Below are 18,372 nucleotides of genomic sequence, written 5' to 3' on the forward strand. Positions count from 1 at the left end.
ACTCACTCTCTCACCCACTCACTCACTCACTCACTCTATCACTCTCTCACTCACTCACTCACTCACTCACTCTATCACTCACTCACTCACTCACTCACTCACTCACTCACTCACTCACTCACTCACTCACTCACTCACTCACTCTCTTCTCTCTCACTCACTCACTCACTCACTCTCTCACTCACTCACTCACTCACTCACTCACTCACTCACTCACTCACTCACTCAATTAATACGTCACAAATTGTGACGTATTAATTACGACTTAATACGTCACAATTTCAACGTTTTGATGTGTTCGTCTGTTGAGCGCCTGACCTGAGCGAAGGAGGTCTGCGGGTTGAGCATCAGGTTCCGGAAGGTTCTCTTGAGGACCCAGTTGAACTGGTGGAAGAAGGACGTGCTGTAGGTGATGGTTCTGGTTTTGATTTTGACCCGGATGCTGTTCTCCTGACCCTGAGCGATGCGCTCCAGTTCACCTTTGGTGTGTTTGAAGCTGGAGCTATTCCTGTATTCCTCCACTAAACGATCCTCGATGCCCTTCAGAGACGAACTCAGCTGATCCTGGTCCAGTTCTGGCATTCACACGCATTAGAGACTCATCAATCATTCAGTTTGAAATTGACTTAAATTCTGATAATGACATAAATAAAAATGTTGAAATTATGACATTCCAAGTCTAAATTATGAAATAAAATTCAAAATCGACAATAGTCATAATTATGAAATAAAAAGTTGAAATTAGCTATGTCATACTAAGTTAAAATTACAAATATGTTACTAAAGGCTTTTTAAAAAAAAAAACATTATAAATGTTACATGGAAAACTTTAACAAAATATTGCCTGGGCAAATAACTGAAATAAATATAGTAAGTTTATATTAGGTTTAAGATATATTAAGAAGTACTAAAATTACTAAAACTAAAACTGAAATAAATAAAGCTAAAAATAAATACTTAAAGACTAATACAAATTACAAAAGAATAAAAGAAAGTTAATAGAATTTAAACTACTAATAAAATGAAAAATAATTTTCTCATGACATTTCTGAAGGATAAATATTATATAGTAGTACATACTAATTCAAATTAAATACCGGTAGTTAAAATAAGTTAAATGTTAAACATATTTGTGTATCTGCATATTTGTGATATTTACCCCCCAAGGGCTTTTTTCCCCATAATCTAATTAAATGTGTGCTTCAACTTTCATTTCAAATACTTCAATTTGATCAATTAATGTACGAATAAAATTCCGAAAATAAAAAATACTTTTCTCATGATATTTATGAATGATGTATATATTATATAGGAGTAAATATTAATTCAATTTCCACTATGGAAATACAGGTGAAACTGGAAAAATTAGATTATGGTGCAAAAGTTAATATATTTCAGTAACTCAACTTAAAAGGTGAAACTAATATATTATATAGACTCATTACATGCAAAGTGAGATATGTCAAGCCTTTATTTGTTATAATTTTGATGATTATGTCTTACAGCTTATGAAAACCTTTTCACAATATTACATTTTTCGAGTTTCGCCTGTAAATATCCATTGTGGTAATATATATCACTCCAGTGTGTGTAGATATTATATGAATGGGCGGTTCTTTACAAAAAAAAGCAGAAAAATGGCCGTTATACAGCGAGAGTGCAGACACACAGAAGGCGAGTATGTGTGTGTGTGTATGTGTGTGTGTGTGTGTGTGTGAGTGTGTGTGTGTGTGTGTCGTACCCTCACTGTTGTGTAACTTGTTGAGTGTGACAGCCGTTGAGTCTCCATTGATGACATCCAGGAAGAAATCAGCAGGATTGTTATGAGGTTCACAGGTGTATCCTGACATACAAACAGAAGACATGAGTGTGTGTGTGTGTGTGTGTGTGTGTGTGTGTGTGTGTGTGTGTGTGTGTGTGTGTGTGTGCGCTCACCGATCTCACTGAAGTACTGCAGGGCTTCCTGAGCCGGCCCGTGATACACCGTCCTTCCTCCCACCAGGAGCGTCAAGCTGTCGAACAGACGGTAGATCGAGTAGCGCGGCTGATGGATGGAGAGGATGATGGTGCGACCGCTGCGAGCCATTCTGAACACACACACACACACACCCATGCTTAAAATACAGAATGTCTGTTTATGTTCATCTAAAAACACACACACACACACACACACACACACTACAATGTGTAACTATCAGTAGGTCCTTCAGGGTGAGGTGTCTAAGACCCAACTTCTAGCTACTGGAGTGCCTCAGGGCTCAGTGCTGGGACCGCTTCTCTTCTCCATCTACATGTCAACACTAGGATCAATCATTCGGAAACATGGAGTTTGTGTGTGTGTGTGTCTGTGTGTGTGTGTGTGTGTGTTAACACACTTCTTCAGCAGCATGAGGACGGAGTTGGCAGTGCTGGCGTCGAGGCCTGTTGTCGGTTCGTCCAGGAAAAGCACAGCTGGATCGATGATCAACTCCATGCCGATGTTCGTCCTCTTCCGCTCTCCTCCCGAAACTCCACGAATCAGCTGCGTGCCCACCTGTGAACCAGCCAATCAGAGCAGCCCTGAGTCAAAGCCCCGCCCTCTGAATCCAATCAGCAACTACAACACTGACTTTGTTCACTTCCCTCACACACACACAATATGTATTGTTAGTGTATAATCAGGGTTTGAAATTAACACCCGCCAACCGGGTAACGCTGTCAAATCAAGAGCCAATTTGGCGTGTAACTTATTATTATGTTTACTCACTTTGCTGGGGAATATATATATATATATATATATATATATATATATATATATATATATATATATATATATATATATATAAGCTGTGACGTAGTTAATCTGGTTTATTTCTTCTTCTTCTTTTTTTTGGCTAGTAGAAGTTCTGAATGGCCGGTAACTTAAAAATTTAGTAACCAAATTGGCCAGTGAGTTAAAAAGTTCATTTCAAACCCTGTGTATAATGATCATAACTGGTGAAGTGTGTGTTGTGTGTTACCCGTGAATCTGCCACTTTGCTCAAGCCGAGCTCCTGGATGAGTCTCTCCACCTTCGCATCTTTCTCTCGTTGTTTGATCGTCTTCGGGAGCCGTAAAGCGGCTGAGAAACGCAGATTCTCCCGCACCGTCAGCGTCCCCATGACCACGTCATCCTGACACACACACACACACACACACACTTTGAGACAGAACTAGAGTGTCTCGTGACACGGCTGGCGTGATTTGAGATCAGATTAAAGAGTTATTAGATTAAGAGGAATTCAGACTCCAGAAAGCAGAATTTATAGTAACTCTATTACACTGTACTTACACTCTTAAACATATCTACAATATGGCAAAGCTGCTGCTTTAAAGCAATCTATAGTAAGTTCCTCAGCAGTCAATAATCAAATTCCTTAAAACTCATCTTTGATACTCAAAATAACATATTTAAAAGTTTTTTTCCCAGTGAAAATAATTTATTTTTTGTTTGTTTATTTATTTGTGTGTATCCTGACATTTTCTATACAAATAAATGTGAACTTTTGAACTTCTTCATGCCTTAAAATATGAATGTAACTCGACACCCTTGCCCCATTAAGCATGCGCGGCCCAATGAATATGCAAATGAGACCCGCCTCCACTCACTCACTCAGCTCGGAATACCTGATTTACTCGCTCAACTTAGTTTAATTTTGGTTTAATTTAGTCATATATGTTTGAACCAGAAACTGATTCAGAGAAGATTACGATTAAGAGCGAATTCTATAGTTTCGTCTACAAGTCGACGTTAATTAATATGATTAGCCTTTTGCTTGACTACGTTATCGAACAGCTAATAATGTGTTGCTAATGTCACAAAAAACACGTTCCCGTTCGCCATCTCCGTCCTCTCATTGACGGGTTTGGTCACATGATTGTGACGGTTCTATGAATACGCAAATGAGCCCCGCCTCCACTCACTCACTCACTCAGAGATCCGCTGGTTGACGATCACACGTTGATCTGATTGGTTACAAGGTAGTGTGTGACGTCAGAAACACCAGCGATTTCAAACCGTGTTTTTGAGACTGTCTTTGGTTCACTGCAGTTTTAAGCAGAAAATACTCAGCAATGCTGTCCACTTATGAATTTACACATGATGTGTGTTAAAGCAGATTAAAAATACACACCCAGACAGCAAATTAGTGTCGGCACAGATCCGGCCCACATCTGGTACGCGTTAAATCCACATGTCGCTGTCTGGGCAACATTAAACACTTTAAAGGTTCTTCAATGCCAATAAAGATCCTTTATTTTTAAGTGTGTATGGAAGGAAAACAAACTAAACGGCTCGAAAGTTACACATCTACTTCTCTAATCTTCATCAGCAATCTCACAAATCCTTCAGTCATGACACGTGTTGTACAGAAAACCGAGTTCAACTTCCTCTTTTAAACGCTGGAGTCAGTTTTCGAGTCAAGCATGAGTGTTGAAGTTCTGCTCCAGACGCGACTCCTCAGATCTGACCCTGAACACTGCACAACTGCTTTCCTTACTCAGTGTTTCTGTCTTGCTTCCAGTCCAAATCTCAAACATTTCTTAAATCAAGATGCATTTAAGTAGTGGATATCTTATGACATAAGATATTATGTCCTGTTTTCTGGGGAAATAAATACAAATGAAGTGAGTTTTTGCTTAAAACAAGCAGAATGATCTGCCAATGGGGTCAGAAAAATAATGTTGTTTCTGTTTGAATTAAGATTATTTTTATTTGTTATTTTCTGACCCCATTGGCAGATCATTTTGCTTGTTTTAAGCAAAAACTCACTTAATTTGTATTTATTTCCCCAGAAAACTCACTACTTTAGTAAGTGCATCTTGATTTAATGCTTCTGCTTGATTTTGGAAACACAAATACTGAGTACGTGAACGGCATGGGTTTGTGTGGGAAAGTGCTATATAACTAAAGCGAGCTTGTTTGCCCGTGTGAGTTTATACCTGCACTACATATCCCGACAGACACTTGAAGTTCGGTGGTTGAGGCGCTCCGTCTATAAGAACCTCTCCGGACAGACCAGCGGGATCCTTACGGGCCGCCAGGACATCCAGGAACCTTCAGTACAACAGTTACACAACATCAGTCGCACGTCTCGTTGTGGTTCACGTTTCATGTCTCTATCATGTGACCCCCTGTTTTAGTCATGTGACCCCCCTGTTTTAGTCATGTGACCCCCTGTTTTAGTCATGTGACCCCTTGTTTTAGTCACGTGATCCCTTGTTCTAGTCATGTGACCCCCTGTTTTAGTCAAGTGATCCCGTTCTAGTCATGTGACCCCCTGTTTTAGTCAAGTGATCCCGTTTTAGTCATGTGACCCCCCTGTTTTAGTCATGTGACCCCCCTGTTTTAGTCATGTGACCCCCCTGTTTTAGTCACGTGACCCCGTTTTAGTCACGTGCTCCCTTGTTCTAGTCATGTGACCCCCTGTTTTAGTCATGTGACCCCCCAGTTATAGTCATGTGACCCTGCCATGCGTTCCCTTGTCTGATGTGTCATGTTCTGATTGGTTGGCTGTCTTGATTATGTCCACAGGTGTCCCTCGTCTAGTCATTAGTCTGTGTATGTAAGCCCTCATGTTTGCCATTGTTTGTGTAACGGTCTATTCTTGTCCATGTTTTGAGTTCATGCCATGCCATTGTTTTACACTACAAAACATGCTTTTCTTAACTTAGTATTTTTGTCTTGTTTCCAGTCCAAATATCTAACATTTCTTAAATTAAGAAGCATTTACTAGAGTAGTAAGAATTTTTCTGATAAAAAAATAAAAAAATAAGTGAGTTTTTGCTTAAAACAAGCAAAATTATGTGCCAATGGGGTCAGAAAAATAATCTTGTTAAGATTGAACTTACTAACGATAGATGGATAGACAGATATTAGATAGATGGATAGACAGATATTAGATAGATGGATAGACAGATATTAGATAGATGGATAGACAGATATTAGATAGATGGATAGACAGATATTAGATAGATGGATAGACAGATATTAGATAGATGGATAGACAGATATTAGATAGATGGATAGACAGATATTAGATAGATGGATAGACAGATATTAGATAGATGGATAGACAGATATTAGATAGATGGATAGACAGATATTAGATAGATGGATAGACAGATATTAGATAGATGGATAGACAGATATTAGATAGATGGATAGACAGATATTAGATTGATGGATAGACAGATATTAGATTGATGGATAGACAGATATTAGATAGATGGATAGACAGATATTAGATTGATGGATAGACAGATATTAGATAGATGGATAGACAGATATTAGATAGATGGATAGACAGATATTAGATTGATGGATAGACAGATATTAGATAGATGGATAGACAGATATTAGATAGATGGATAGACAGATATTAGATAGATGGATAGACAGATATTAGATTGATGGATAGACAGATATTAGATAGATGGATAGACAGATATTAGATAGATGGATAGACAGATATTAGATAGATGGATAGACAGATATTAGATAGATGGATAGACAGATATTAGATAGATGGATAGACAGATATTAGATAGATGGATAGACAGATATTAGATAGATGGATAGACAGATATTAGATAGATGGATAGACAGATATTAGATTGATGGATAGACAGATATTAGATAGATGGATAGACAGATATTAGATAGATGGATAGACAGATATTAGATTGATGGATAGACAGATATTAGATAGATGGATAGACAGATATTAGATAGATGGATAGACAGATATTAGATAGATGGATAGACAGATATTAGATTGATGGATAGACAGATATTAGATAGATGGATAGACAGATATTAGATAGATGGATAGACAGATATTAGATAGATGGATAGACAGATATTAGATAGATGGATAGACAGATATTAGATAGATGGATAGACAGATATTAGATAGATGGACAGACAGATATTAGATAGATGGACAGACAGATATTAGATAGATGGATAGACAGATATTAGATTGATAAACAGTTCTTACGATGATTTCCCGCTCCCGGTCGCTCCTAATATGGCGTTCAGTCCCGGCTTCATGATGCCACTAGAGAAAACAACATACAGAATTATCTAATAATTATCATCATCATTACATAATTAAATAAAACCAAATATAAAGCCAAACACACACCGGATTCTGATTGGATGAGCCACATTCAACGCTATCGTTTCTTTTTGGGAGACCACAATATTTGAATATTCATATTTTAATCTACTATATCAAGCACTAGCATGCTGCAAATCTCTCACAAACACCGGATGAATGTAACGAGTCATAATTAATATTCCCTCCTAATCCTCAGAGTTATTGGAGGAAACACCCTGACCCTGAAGTGCAGATGAGGACATAAACATCAGCTTATACAAGCAGCTCACACACACACACACACACACACACACACACACACACACACACACACACACACACACACACACACGGGTTAATGATACACTCGGATGAGCTGACAGCAAACACAGGATCCTGTACAAGGGTCGAGCACAGGAATATCTGCAGAACATTACAGTGGAAAACATCAAAAAGAGGATTTTAAATTATTAAAAAGTTATATGTAAAGTTAAATGATTTCATTAATTTTTCAAAAGGAACATTTTGAAAAAGTACAATTAATAATGTACAATTCAGAAATTATAAGATTATAGTTTTTGCTGTACTTAAAAATTATGAAAATTTTCATTTTCTCATCGCTCTTGAGTGTGAAGCGACTGACGTCGAGAGTGTGGAAGAGAAATGAAGATTTATTGACCCGTCCTGTTAGTGATTTATATTGTGTGACTGACTCTTATCTGTGCGCGGGGCAAGAGTCGAGGTCTGCCGCCGAAGCTAACATCATCTAAAGCTCAGGAATAAAGTTGTGTTAGTTTGAGTGTGTGTGTGTGTGTGTGTTTGTGTGTGTGTGTGTGTGTGTGTGTGTGTGTGTGTGTGTGTGTGTGTGTGTGCGAGCGCGCGTGTGTGTGTTTTCCGCTGTCGCGTGTGAAAGTTCAGCGCTATTGTTCTGCAGAGACTTTCATGTCCTGGACACCGCGGGTGTGAACACGTAACACCGATCACCAGCTTATGAAAGTGTGTGTGTGTGTTCGGTAAACATGCACATGTAAAGTGTGTGTGTGCTCATCACAGGGTGTGTGTGTGTGTGCTCATCACAGGGTGTGTGTGCTCATCACAGGGTGTGTGTGTGCGCTTGGATAACAATGCTTCTGTTTCTACACTGCAAAAAAAATGCAATTCTTACTTTGTGTTTTTGTCTTGTTTCCAGTTCAAATATCTTTTAAAAAAGATGTCTTTGCCAGAAAAGTAAAATGAAATAAGATATTGGGCCCTATTGTAACGATCTAAAGCGCACGTATCAAACGCGAAACACAAGTAACTCTGTGGGCGGATCCCGGCGCTGTTGCTATTATACCGGCGGGATAAACGACTCTTGCGCCCGACGCTAATCTAAAATGTGTGTGTCTGAAGTCGCTTCATTACTCATAGGTGTGGTTTGGGCGTAACGTGAAATAAACCAATCAGAGCGTCCTCTCACATTCCCTTTAAGAGCCGGCGCGCTTGTTCCACGGCGGATCGCTATTATAACGGCGGATTGCTATTATAACGGCGGATCGCTATTATAACGGCGGATCGCTATTATAACGGCGGATTGCTATTATAACGGCGGATCGCTATTATAACGGCGGATCGCTATTATAACGGCGGATGGCTATTATAACGGCGGATCGCTATTATAACGGCGGATCGCTATTATAACGGCGGATCGCTATTATAACGGCGGATTGCTATTATAACGGCGGATTGCTATTATAACGGCGGATCGCTATTATAACGGCGGATTGCTATTATAACGGCGGATCGCTATTATAACGGCGGATTGCTATTATAACGGCGGATCGCTATTATAACGGCGGATTGCTATTATAACAGCGGATCGCTATTATAACGGCGGATCGCTATTATAACGGCGGATCGCTATTATAACGGCGGATCGCTATTATAACGGCGGATTGCTATTATAACGGCGGATTGCTATTATAACAGCGGATCGCTATTATAACGGCGGATCGCTATTATAACGGCGGATCGCTATTATAACGGTGGATTGCTATTATAACGGCGGATCGCTATTATAACGGCGGATCGCTATTATAACGGCGGATCGCTATTATAACGGCGGATCGCTATTATAACGGCGGATTGCTATTATAACGGCGGATCGCTATTATAACGGCGGATTGCTATTATAACGGCGGATCGCTATTATAACGGCGGATCGCTATTATAACGGCGGGTCGCTATTATAACGGTGGATCGCTATTATAACGGCGGATCGCTATTATAACGGCGGATTGCTATTATAACGGCGGATCGCTATTATAACGGCGGATTGCTATTATAACGGCGGATCGCTATTATAACGGCGGATTGCTATTATAACGGCGGATCGCTATTATAACGGCGGATTGCTATTATAACGGCGGATTGCTATTATAACGGCGGATCGCTATTATAACGGCGGATTGCTATTATAACGGCGGATCGCTATTATAACGGCGGATCGCTATTATAACGGCGGATCGCTATTATAACGGCGGATTGCTATTATAACGGCGGATCGCTATTATAACGGCGGATCGCTATTATAACGGCGGATCGCTATTATAATGGCGGATTGCTATTATAATGGCGGATTGCTATTATAACGGCGGATTGCTATTATAACGGCGGATTGCTATTATAACGGCGGATCGCTATTATAACGGCGGATCGCTATTATAACGGCGGATTGCTATTATAACGGCGGATCGCTATTATAACGGCGGATCGCTATTATAACGGCGGATCGCTATTATAATGGCGGATTGCTATTATAACGGCGGATTGCTATTATAACGGCGGATCGCTATTATAACGGCGTATAATAATTTGGGTAAATGTGTTGCTAGATTTGTCTATTTCTTCACATCTTCACGACACAACAATGATTTCCCTCGTGTGTTAATATGTTTCCTTGTAATAATGTATGATTTGCAAAAATGAAAACTGCTGCGTCTGTCACACGCTACATAATGGCCAAGCACGTGCGCTTAAAATAGCATATGACTAACGCGCGGCGCCGCTGTCTTTAGACTGGGTTTCTCCTGGTCAGTGGCGGAGTTGTTTTCTGAAACTGCAGAATATCATCAGGGAACGTTTGCGCCGGAACACACTCCTCTTTACACTGAACCGCCCCCCCGAGCGCAAGTTCATTCACTAATTTACTGACGTGCGTCTGTTTCCTTCCACAGACGCACGTCAGTAAATTAGGGAATGAACTTGCGCTCAGGGGGCGGTTCAGTGAAAAGAGGAGTGTGTTCCGCTGTGCGCGGGTGCAGAATAGGAATGATACATGCGTCGGTGTACAAAGTCAATTGCGCTGGGTGCGAGATAGGGCCAATTATGCTTTTTCCGGGGAAATAAAAAAAATTAAAAAAAATCTACAAAAACTCACTTAAAGGTGCTGTATGGAGTTTTTCTACTAAAATGAATCCATTTTGTATTGCCTGTGTGTGAAGGGGTTGTAGTCTCACAATAAAATGATCCACTTGGCGGGTTTTGCTATTACCTCTGAAAGCAAGTATTCCTATTTATATGTGAAGTCTCCGGGTCGGATTTGCCGCGAAATCCAGTGCCGTGACTGAGACCTGCATGCGCTCCTGAGCGTCTCGCCGCTCGCCTCGTCTACTGACTGCACTCAACAGCGACGACACTGCAACTTTATGACATGGAGTCTGCTAATACAACGACTAGCACAACACAGACTCCAACACAAACTCCACATAATAATAAAACACAAAAGAAAGCATGCGCACGAGCACTCGCTTGTAAACGTATTGGTTGCAATCTGGAGACATCACCGCTAGATGCCGCTGAAAACTACATACAGCACCTTTACATTTGATTTATTTCCCCAGAAAACAGGACGTAATATCTTATGTAATTTTACTCATCTAGTAAATGCATCTTGATTTAAGAAATGTTTGATATTTGGACTGGAAACACGACAGAAACACTGAGTAAGAAAAGCATGTTGTGCAGTGTGTACTCAAGCACATGTGTTTTTCAGAGCAAATTCCGCAGGAGTTGAAACATCTCCATACTTCCTTCCTTCAATTCACACAAGCCTTCCCTGGTGGTTTCCCCAATCACACAATCACACAATCACACAACCACACAACCACACAACCACACAATCACACAATCACACAACCACACGAACACACGAACACACGAACACACGACCACACGACCACACAATCACACAATCACACAACCACACAATCACACAACCACACAATCACACAACCACACAATCACACAACCACACAACCACACACTCACACAATCACACAACCACACCAGCACACGACCACACGACCACACAATCACACAATCACACAACCACACAATCACACAACCACACAACCACACAACCACACAATCACACAACCACACGATCACACAACCACACAACCACACAATCACACAACCACACAATCACACAACCACACAATCACACAACCACACAACCACACAATCACACAATCACACAACCACACAATCACACAACCACACAACCACACAATCACACACACAACCACACAATCACACAACCACAGAATCACACAACCACACAATCACAATCACACAACCACACAATCACACAACCACACAACCACACAATCACACAACCACACAACCACACAATCACACAATCAAACAACCACACAACCACACACAACCACACAATCACACAACCACACAATCACACAATCACACAACCACACAATCACACAACCACACAATCACACAACCACACAATCACACACACAACCACACAATCACACAACCACACAATCACACAACCACACAATCACACAACCACACAACCACACAATCACACAACCACACAACCACACAACCACACAATCACACACACAACCACACAACCACACAACCACACAATCACACAATCACACAACCACACAACCACACATCACACGACCACACGACCACACGACCACACGACCACACAATCACACAACCACACAACCACACAATCACACAATCACACAACCACACAATCACACAACCACACAATCACACAACCACACAATCACACAATCACACAACCACACAATCACACAACCACACATCACACGACCACACGACCACACAACCACACAATCACACAATCACACAACCACACAACCACACAATCACACAATCACACAACCACACAATCACACAACCACACAATCACACAACCACACAATCACACAATCACACAACCACACAATCACACAATCACACAACCACACAATCACACAACCACACAATCACACAACCACACAACCACACAATCACACAATCACACAATCACACAATCACACAATCACACAACCACACAATCACACAACCACACAATCACACAACCACACAACCACACAATCACACAACCACACGATCACACACACAACCACACAATCACACAACCACACAATCACACAACCACACAATCACACAACCACACAATCACACAACCACACAACCACACAATCACACAACCACACAATCACACACACAATCACACAATCACACAATCACACAATCACACAACCACACATCACACGACCACACGACCACACAATCACACAATCACACAATCACACAACCACACAACCACACAATCACACAATCACACAACCACACAACCACACAACCACACACTCACACACTCACACAATCACACAACCACACAATCACACAACCACACAATCACACAACCACACAATCACACAATCACACAACCACACAACCACACAATCACACAATCACACAACCACACGGCGCATGTTACCCCGCATCACGTCCGCATGTTCTCAGACCGGCGACCTCTGAAAGGAAGTCAATCCAGGAATGAAAACACAAGAATAACTAATACCACCCTCACATTCGTTCACTCGTTCCTGCCAGGGCCGAACGTGGCAGCGCTCACATCGACTGCAGGATCTGCAGAGCTACAGAAGAAGAGAAGCGAGGCAGGAACAAGTCTGAACAAGAGATCTGCTGGCCACCGACACAACACACACTCAACACTGGTACAGCGACACGCCACGTCAAACTCAGAACATGATCCTGTGACGACGACAGTGTAAATCACAGCTGCTGATGCCATGAACCAGCGCACATCTGATGAACTGTGCATAAGTTATGATGTTCGTTTGTTACCGTGAAGCTGTTTTGAAACTATTTGTATAAAGCGCTATGGAAATAAAGGTGACTTGACTTGGCAGCTTGAAAAAACAAGTATTACTATAAAAACATAACTTAACAAAATATAAAAACTTGCATAAAAAAAAAAATACAAAAATAAACTTAAAAACAGAGAAGAAAACATAAAAACATGCATAAAAAAAAAATACAAACAACAACATGCATACTAAAAAACACCCATAAAAGCATGCATATAAAACATAAAAAATAAAAGCATGCATAAACAAATATACAAAAAAGCATGCATACAAAAAATGTAAACATGCATACAAAATTGTGGGCATTTTGTTGACTATAATTAACTTTGCATCTACATGTCAACTAACTGTCATTAGAGTATTAGTTAAGTTTAAGTAGAGTATTAGTAAAGTGTAAGTAGAGTTTAAGTAGAGTATTAGTAGAGTATTAGTAAAGTTTAAGTAGAGTATTAGTAGAGTATTAGTAGAGTTTAAGTAGAGTATTAGTAGAGTATTAGTAAAGTTTAAGTAGAGTATTAGTAGAGTATTAGTAAAGTTTAAGTAGAGTATTAGTAAAGTGTAAGTAGAGTTTAAGTAGAGTATTAGTAGAGTATTAGTAAAGTTTAAGTAGAGTATTAATAGAGTGTTAGTAGAGTATTAGTAGAGTATTGTCTGATTAATACACTATACTAACACTCTACTAATACTCTACTAACACTCTACTAACACTCAACTTAAACTTTACTAATACTCCACTAATACTCTACTAACACTATACTAATACTTTACTAACACTCTACTTAAACTCTACTAACACTCTGCTAACACTCTGCTAACACTATACTAATACTTTACTAACACTCTACTAACACTCTACTTAAACTCTACTAACAGTCTACTAACACTCTGCTAATACTCTGCTAATACTCTACTAATACTCTACTTAAACTCTACTAATACTCTACTAACACTTTACTTAAACTCTACTAATAATCTACTAACACTCTACTTAAACTCTACTAATACTCTACTAACACTATACTAATACTCTGCTAACACTCTACTCATACTCTACTAATACTCTACCAATACTCTATTAACACTCTACTAATACTCTACTTAAACTCTACTAACACTCTACTAATACTCTACTTAAACTCTACTAACACTCTACCAATACTCTACTAAAACTCTACTAACACTCTACTTAAACTCTACTAACACTCTACTTAAAATCTACTAACACTCTGCTAATACTCTACTTAAACTCTACTAACACTCTACTTAAAATCTACTAAAACTCTACTAACACTCTACTAACACTCTACTTAAACTCTACTTAAAATCTACTAATACTCTACTAACACTCTGCTAATACTCTACTTAAACTCTACTAACACTCTACTAATACTCTACTTAAAATCTACTAATACTCTACTAACACTCTGCTAATACTCTACTTAAACTCTACTAACACTCTACTAATACTCTACTTAAACTTTACTAATACTCTACTTAAACTTTACTAATACTCTACTAAAACTCTACTAACACTCTATACTAAAACTCTACTAACACTCTACTAAAACTCTACTTAAAATCTACTAACACTCTACTAACACTCTGCTAATACTCTACTTAAAATCTACTAAAACTCTACTAACACTCTACTTAAACTTTACTAATACTCTACTAAAACTCTACTAACACTCTACTAAAACTCTACTAACACTCTACTAAAACTCTACTAACACTCTACTAAAACTCTACTAACACTCTACTAAAACTCTACTAACACTCTACTAAAACTCTACTAAAACTCTACTAACACTCTACTAAAACTCTACTAACACTCTGCTAATACTCTACTTAAAATCTACTAACACTCTACTTAAACTTTACTAATACTCTACTAAAACTCTACTAACACTCTACTAAAACTCTACTAACACTCTACTAAAACTCTACTAACACTCTACTAAAACTCTACTAACACTCTACTAAAACTCTACTAACACTCTACTAACACTCTGCTAATACTCTACTTAAAATCTACTAACACTCTACTAAAACTCTACTAACACTCTACTAAAACTCTACTAACACTCTACTAAAACTCTACTTAAAATCTACTAACACTCTGCTAATACTCTACTTAAAATCTACTAAAACTCTACTAACACTCTACTTAAACTTTACTAACACTCTACTAAAACTCTACTAACACTCTACTAACACTCTACTAAAACTCTACTAACACTCTACTAAAACTCTACTTAAAATCTACTAAAACTCTACTAACACTCTACTAATACTCTACTTAAACTTTACTAATACTCTACTTAAACTCTACTAATACTCTACTAACACTCTACTTAAACTCTACTAATACTCTAATGAGAGCTAGTAGACATGCAGGGGCAACGCTACTTATAGTCATGTGTTAAAGGGACCATCAAAATACAGTGAAAGCAAGATTGTTTAGATGTGAAAAGCGCGACTCACTTGAGGTCGATGAGGATGTTCTTGGGCGTGATCTTCCTCTTGCAGAGGAACCCGCTCTTCATCTTCACGTTATAGTTGATGTTGTGGAAGCTCACGGTCGCTCCTCGCCGGGACGCTGGAGAAGACACGTTGGTGTACACATGCGACTGGGACATGTTATTCTCCAGACCCCCGACTCCGGACAGCTGGACTACCGTATCTGCCATCGCAAACCCTGAGGAACAGCAGACCAGCAACATCAGCTTACTGGAGACCACTGCAGGACTTCCAGTCCAAATATCCAACATTTCTTAAAGCAAGATGCATTTACTAAAGTAGTCAAATTACTTCAGATATTATGTCCTGTTTTCCGGGGATTCATAAAGATTAAGTGAGTTGGTGCTTAAAACAAGCAAAATTATCTGCCAAAGTGAGATATTTCAAGCCTTTATTTGTTATAATTTTGATGATTAGGCCTATGGCTTACAATTTATGAAAACCCCAAATTCAAAATTAGAATATTGTGAACAGGTTTTCATAAGCTGTAAGCCATAATCATGACAATTATAATAAATAAAGGCTTGAAATATCTCACTTTGCATGTAATGATAGAATATATTAGTTTCACCTTTTAATTTGAATTACTGACATATATGAACTTTTGCACCATCTTCAAATTTTTCAAGTTTCACCTGTAAATCAAAATGAAGTGAGTTGATGCTTAAAACAAGCAGAATGATCTGCCAATGGGGTCCGAAAAATAATGTTTCTGTTTGAATTAAGATTATTTTTCTGACCCCATTAGCTGATCATTTTGCTTTTTTAAAGCATCAACTCACTTCATTTTGATTTATTCCCCGGAAAACAGGACTTAATATCTTAGAGCAATACATTAGTTACAGTATTTATTAATCTTTGTTAATGTTAGTTAATAAGAACACAGCAGTTCATTGTTCATGTTATTTCACACTCATGTTAACTAATACAACCTTTGATTTTAATATCGTATTAGTAAATGTTAAAATTAATATGAACTATTGCTGTAGAAGTATTGTTCATTCTTAGTCCATGTTAGTTAATACATAACTAATGTTATCTAATGAACCGTATTGAAAAGTGTTACCAAGAAATTAAAAGAAGAGATATAAAGCTGATACATAAACTGGCATAAATCATATAGTTTTACTGCGAGATTTTCCCATGTTGATTGTCTGTGTTGTTCTTTAGTTTGATAACACATTCTCAACATACCTGATCAACTCATTATCATAATCATGCATTCATGGCATTTTAAAGCTTCTGTTATTCACACGTAACAAACACCCAGTATCGCTGTAAGATTCCCTCAGGAACACTGTGGACACTCGTCATGGTTGTGTTTAAACACCAACATTGATCATTAATATGGTAAATAATACTGTTTGAGTACGGTTTTTAATAATAATAATACATTTTATTTATAGGCGCCTTTCATGGCACAAAATCCATAAAGCAATGACATTAAACAATAAAACCAGAACAGCAACAAACATTAAATCAGATAAAAGCCTGTCTAAATAAAACAGATTAAAAGGTTTTTGAGTCGTTGTTTTTAATGTTATTTTTAAAATGCCTTACTAATATTTAGGCTGCCGAATATGCTAATCGAACTTATTCTGTCATAAATATAAATATAAAAACAGCGCTACTTTCCCATTTACATTTACAGTTATTTATTTAGCAGATCCTGAGTCCAGCGCGACTGAGGACTAAAGCAAGCGAATCATCACGAAGAGGCAAAAACAACGCGAGAAGTGCTCAATTATGATTGATTTGACTTATGAATTATGATTTTCTTATTATTATTATTATGCTAAAATCTACATTTCTCATCATGTTCATTCATATCTAAGCAAAACATATGCAAAACTTTGTTGAAATATCCCTCCTCGGCTTCACAAATCAACACAGAGCAGAACCGTCGAGCTCGTGTTTACGCGAACACCGGGAAACACCGATTAATCACCGACTACCGCGAACGGGGTCGAGAAAACCGCATTCACACACACTCACCTGAAGAGGAGCCTATCGCTGCTCACGCGAGCACGTCTGGTTTTATGCGAGGAGTGTGTGTGTGTGTGTGTGTGCGCGTGCGCGCTCTGTGGTGAATGGGTTTCATAAAGCACACGAGGCGCGTCACACGTGTTATGATGATGATGACCGGACTGACTTTATATAGCTTATGCATATCAGATTACATAAACATCATCAGCGTGTACAAGAGGGACAAGAGGCATGGATATGGCATGGGGGTATCAAATATCAAAGTATTGTGGGATTACCAGCATTTTACGACTATGATACAATACTGTACATTATAGGATGCATACATACACACACACACACACATATATATATATATATATATATGATAGATGCATATACACAAACATAAAACAAATATATATATATATATATATATATATATATATATGATACATACATATACACACACACACAAAAAAAATATATATGATACATACATATACACACACAAAAAAAAGATACATACATATACACACAAATAT

At 38.6% G+C, this 18,372-nt stretch overlaps 1 protein-coding gene across 1 annotated transcript in view; it reads right to left on the reverse strand.

Moving 5' to 3' along the window:
- Positions 1-17,998, reverse strand: part of abcg2a (ATP-binding cassette, sub-family G (WHITE), member 2a) — a 29,380-nt gene extending 11,382 nt beyond the window's left edge. Inside the window, exons 1-9 of the mRNA XM_079589519.1 lie at positions 17,858-17,998; positions 15,827-16,040; positions 7,020-7,079; positions 4,960-5,074; positions 3,000-3,152; positions 2,376-2,533; positions 1,936-2,087; positions 1,742-1,843; positions 319-575 (exon numbers count right to left, since the gene is read on the reverse strand). Of these exons, the coding sequence (XP_079445645.1) occupies positions 319-575; positions 1,742-1,843; positions 1,936-2,087; positions 2,376-2,533; positions 3,000-3,152; positions 4,960-5,074; positions 7,020-7,079; positions 15,827-16,032 (1,203 nt within the window). The 5' untranslated portion in view covers positions 16,033-16,040; positions 17,858-17,998. The remainder of the gene's footprint in view (positions 1-318; positions 576-1,741; positions 1,844-1,935; positions 2,088-2,375; positions 2,534-2,999; positions 3,153-4,959; positions 5,075-7,019; positions 7,080-15,826; positions 16,041-17,857) is intronic.
- Between the last annotated feature and the right edge of the window lie 374 nt (positions 17,999-18,372).

This window comes from Phoxinus phoxinus (genome assembly GCF_949152265.1).
Source record: "Phoxinus phoxinus genome assembly, chromosome: 18".
Lineage (NCBI taxonomy): Eukaryota > Metazoa > Chordata > Actinopteri > Cypriniformes > Leuciscidae > Phoxinus > Phoxinus phoxinus.